This window comes from Fusarium coffeatum (genome assembly GCF_003316985.1).
Source record: "Fusarium coffeatum strain FIESC_28 chromosome Unknown BRIP53273_contig_166, whole genome shotgun sequence".
In the NCBI taxonomy this organism is placed as follows: Eukaryota; Fungi; Ascomycota; class Sordariomycetes; order Hypocreales; family Nectriaceae; genus Fusarium; species Fusarium coffeatum.
Window position 1 is genome coordinate 207705 of NW_022157959.1, and position 4667 is coordinate 212371.

Below are 4667 nucleotides of genomic sequence, written 5' to 3' on the forward strand. Positions count from 1 at the left end.
TTTTGAAATGAGACGTGGCATTGTGCTTTTACTGTAAAGATATCTACCCTATTGCTGTCAAGTGGTTGATTGATCCTATATGACATATTGAAGCGCCGCCACTGGACATGTGGGAAGGGAGCTGTAGTGATTTACGTAAAGATATTGATAGTTTTTAATCTTCTCTAGACAAGTTTATCAAAACGACACATCAGCCATGGATGAAAACTGAGTTTGAAGTGAGTTGCATGCATGCACCAACCATCGTACATGTAACTACATTCTTCTTGGATCTCATCGTTCTGTTATATGATTCTATCGACTAACGATGATTACTGGAGTTTATTTCTGTTACCCAATTACCTAGTAGGAAATATCGAACGGGATGAAGTGACATAACCCCAAACCGGATCCTCCTAGCAATTTACATCCAGAAACAACGATGGTTTACACCAAGAGGTAAGATGATTTCTTTGTAGCATATGCCAACTGGGTCCCAATTCACAAGAAAGAAACACTAGAGATATCCATATTAGAATCAAGAGCCAGAAAGCCATCGCATTTGCCCGCAATCTTCAATCGGCGTCCCCATCACCAACCTCCTGTTCATCGACCTATCATATGACACCAATATCTGGGTACCTGTCGCCCCTGAGCTTAATTCTAAGCATATTGAAACCTAATACCCAATAGAAGTTTATGATTTCTTGCAGTATTCTGCCACAATCCCCTGCTGCGCTCAGAAGTGCTTCATGACGACGAGAGTCGACCTGGTCAGCGCCTCATAGCTCGTACTTCTGCATCGTAACTTTCATGGCTTGAACAAACACATGTCAACCGTGCGGCTTCCTCCGCGATGTCTATACTGACCATAGAAGCTCTACCGCCATGGCTTGTTTCAGGCGTCATCTCTTCTCCAAGATACTTTATGAAGCTCTCATCAACTATAAAAGATGTCGATTCACCCTCAGTGAGCTTTGATATCTTACAATCAACCTGACAAAGTTTCCTCTACGAGCCAAGGTCAGCCTACAAACTTATTCACTCGTTATAAATCAAGATGAAGACCATCCAGACCCTTCCCGTAGCCATGATGCTCTCAGGCGTCATCGCTGGTGAGGAGTTCCCATCTATGCCCGGCATGAAGGGCGAGGGAATGTCTGCCCCTACCAAACCACCTCCTTCTACTGCTATGGGTGGCATGGGTAGTGGCATGGGCGCCAACTGCCCTCCAGCTGTGAGTTAAAAACTACTATTCTACTTGAAACCATTCTGACTTGACCCGTCCTAGGTGCCTGTCACAGTCACAGAGCCAGTTTACATTACTGTTACTGGTAAGTGAATCGTATATACCGGATATGTCTGCTGCATAGTAGTACTTATTCCATTTGGTGATGTTTTATGCTGACACTTGGTGATGATAGAGTGCCCAGTAGCTCCTCCTACTGGAGGTCCTACTCCTCCCACTGCTGGCGGCGAGTCTTCCCCCCCTCCCGCTGGTGGAGAGTCTCCTCCTCCTCCTGCTGGCGGCGAGTCTCCTCCTCCTCCCGCTGGTGGAGAATCCCCTCCCCCCCCTGAGGAAACAGCTCCTCCTACCACGCCCGAGGAACCTATCGTTCCTCCTCCTTCCGGACCTTCAGAGACCCCAGTTGGACCTCCCGCCGTGCCGGTTGCGGCTGGTAACAAGGCTACCTGGAGCCTAGGAGCTCTCGTCATGGCAGGAGCTGTTGCTCTGGCACTCTGAACGACGTAGGAATGTGGTGAGCATGCGTTCTAAATACTGCTACGCATGGGAGCCAAGAGTTGACAGCAGAGCTGAGTCTGTTGGATATTGATGAAGGAACTCTATCAAAATATGTGTATGCAACGAGGTAGAACACTGCCACGTGTCGTTCATTAGTGATACTACAATTGAAACACTGGTTCTGGATTCAAACTTGGTTTTCTGACGGGGTCACTGGGTGACCGGTGACAAACATTGCTTCATTTCTTTTTACATTGTTGGGTATAAACTATTCGTACATCTTCGAATGATATCGTGTTAACGATGTCAGTTCAAGCTTTCATCTTCGGGCCAACTCCATCTTTCCTGTCAAAAGTGCCGCTCGCCGGCATCAGAATGGATGATCCAGGATGTGATCAGCAGTAGATCCGGAAGAGTCGCCTGTCGATCTTATCCGATGCTGGAATTGACGAGTTTTGGAGGCTCTGCTCCTGCTCTCACCTGTCAAACAGACTAGGTAATTTAGTTAGTCCCATGTTATACCCGCTGGCCGAACCGCTTGGTGTGATTAGTTGGGTGATGCTTCCATCCACAAAACAAGACAAACAGCCACTCCTGAGCCACACTGACCAATACAGTTCATTAGTTGCGTAATACATTTTCTCGTAAGTCGAATATGCCTCTCATCCGTTGCTTATTGGCATCATGATAAAGCATTTACTCGTCTTCGCCGATACTCCTAGCTCAGCGGGTCAAGCATCCCGGTTGCCTCCATGCGTGATCGGACCTCTCGCACAAGGGCCTTTGCTTCCTCTACTTCGACACCGTCCTGACACAATTCGCCTGCAAGACGAGATGCTGTCATGTAATCTCCCGTGCGCATCGAGAATTTCGCAAGCCACATGCGCGCCTTGCTCGTGGCTGCTGTAACTCCTGTTCCTTCATTGCCCGAATTCTCGTCGTTCTCGGCGCCATTGTCAGAGCCTGCTGGAGAGTCGTTGTGAATAGCAATTGACTCTGCTGGGTCGGCTTCTGCAGCTCCACCACCATCTTCCTGAGCCACGCACAATTCCATGTAGGATCTGGCCTCCTCCTCTTCGCCCAATTGATCATACATGACCGCAATCTGTAGGAGGATATCGGGATCCATATGGCCAGTGGCGCTGCGACTACCGAGCAGATCTCCGCTACCAAAACTGCTACCCACATCATAATATGCATCAGCGAGCAATGCTCGTTTTAGTGCTTTGATACCATCGCGTTCTCGGCCCATCTTCTGCAGACACGAGCCTACAGCCATCCACATTTTACCATCCCATGGCCGAAGGCCGGCGGCTTTCTTGTAGTACCATAATGAGTACGTATGCATTTCAAGCATCTCATAAGTCTGGCCTAAGCCGTACCAGGCCCGGTAGTCTCGTCGGTTCACGTCAACAGCCCGGCGGTACGACTCAATTGCTGCGTGAGTATTTTTGAGTTCAACATACTCATGACCCATGAGGGTCCACGCCGAGAGACATGAGCGATCAAGTGTCAGAGCACGTCTGAAATACTGGACAGCTTTCTCATGCATCGAGAGCAGAGAATAGTAATTTCCAATAACCACACAGGACTCGGGTCTAAATTTGTCGACGCTGGAGCAAAGATGTGCCAGAAATGCCAGCTTTGGTCGAAGATTGAGGACATAGAGAATATTGGAGTAGTGGTCTAGAGAATCCAGCCTATGGGGGTGGAGTGCCAGCAGTCGAGTAAAATGCTGTTCAGCAGCCATCAAGTCCTTGGCGTGATAAGCTAGCAATGCATTACAAGTGAGGAGAAAAGACGACGTAGGGAATATCGAGAGAAGCTGTTCAAGAGAGTTGGCGAGGCCAGGGCCTTGCTGGTAGAGCTCGAGAGAGGTGTGCAAGTGGAACATATAAGAGACAATGTTTTGAGGACAATGCCTGGATATTCGGTTCAACTGCGAGGAGGTTAGTAACTCAAAAAGCCCGTTAGACAGTCACATGTATGACTTACATCCTCGACTCGAGATATTAACGACGTCATTTCCAGCCAGCATCCCCAGTTCATGGTGTACTTGTGCACGCTTCGGATGAAGTATTCCAATGCTTTATCGTCGTTCTTTTCCTTGGCGAGAACCATTCCATATCTGCCAAACGGAGGTTAGTCGAGTAAAAATAGAAACAATAATTTCAGTACTCACAAATATTCAAGCCACCCCTGACTGCCCAAAACCTCATCGTCTTCAGTCGTTCTCTCTTCGAACCAAGTTGCTAGAAAATGGCCTATGACGAGTAACTGCTTATTGGACACTGTTCCAAGATCTTGAGGGCCCATAACCATTTCAGAATCTTCGTTCCTGCGCTTCTCCCCTGACATGAACTTGGCGTAGAGTGCTAAGAACAAACTCTTCTGGCTGAGCTTGGGGAGGGGTATCGCGGTCGATGCCTCGGATGATTTTCCTTTCCCCCTTCCGGCCGCAGAAGATGCGGAAGCATTGTCGACTCGCGAGGCAAGGACACTGGAGAGGAGCGAGTCTGGAAGAAAAACGGCGGCGCAGCGATCGTATTCTCGACAGTCGAATAGGGATTTGGCCAAGAGATACTTGCTCAGTTCTTTAGCCTCGAGCAGTGCTTCTTCTGGGTCGCTATTCGCGGCGAATACGGGAGAGATATGACTGGGATCTGCTGGATTGATATTTTCTTCGTCATCGTCGGGTTCGGGAAGCGCATTCAATAGCTCGGCGGCCCTGATTCTATCAGTTTATGCGCTGGAGTGACCAGTTGATAAGTTACCATACCACTTCGACGATTGATACAGGCATCTTTCCGAGCATTTGACCACGGCATCTTGAAGTGCAGCCCGTAACTGTGATATCTCGTGTGCGCTGAGGGCCATGATTTATTTGTTGTTTTGAAGATTGGTGGGGTCGTCCTCGGGAAATAGATCGCACCCGGAGTGCTCG

At 48.6% G+C, this 4667-nt stretch overlaps 2 protein-coding genes across 2 annotated transcripts; one reads left to right on the plus strand and one right to left on the minus strand.

Moving 5' to 3' along the window:
• Positions 1 to 1039: 1039 nt before the first annotated feature.
• Positions 1040 to 1723, plus strand: FIESC28_07506 (uncharacterized protein; the record flags this gene model as incomplete). The annotated part of the gene is made up of 3 exons (XM_031161646.1): positions 1040 to 1216; positions 1271 to 1313; positions 1404 to 1723. 3 exons carry the CDS (start codon positions 1040 to 1042, stop codon positions 1721 to 1723), a joined length of 540 nt encoding a protein of 179 aa, XP_031014348.1.
• A 718-nt stretch (positions 1724 to 2441) lies between these two features.
• FIESC28_07507 (uncharacterized protein) lies at positions 2442 to 4600 on the minus strand (the record flags this gene model as incomplete). The annotated part of the gene is made up of 4 exons (XM_031161647.1): positions 2442 to 3662; positions 3719 to 3851; positions 3906 to 4451; positions 4503 to 4600. 4 exons carry the CDS (start codon positions 4598 to 4600, stop codon positions 2442 to 2444), a joined length of 1998 nt encoding a protein of 665 aa, XP_031014349.1.
• Positions 4601 to 4667: the final 67 nt, after the last annotated feature.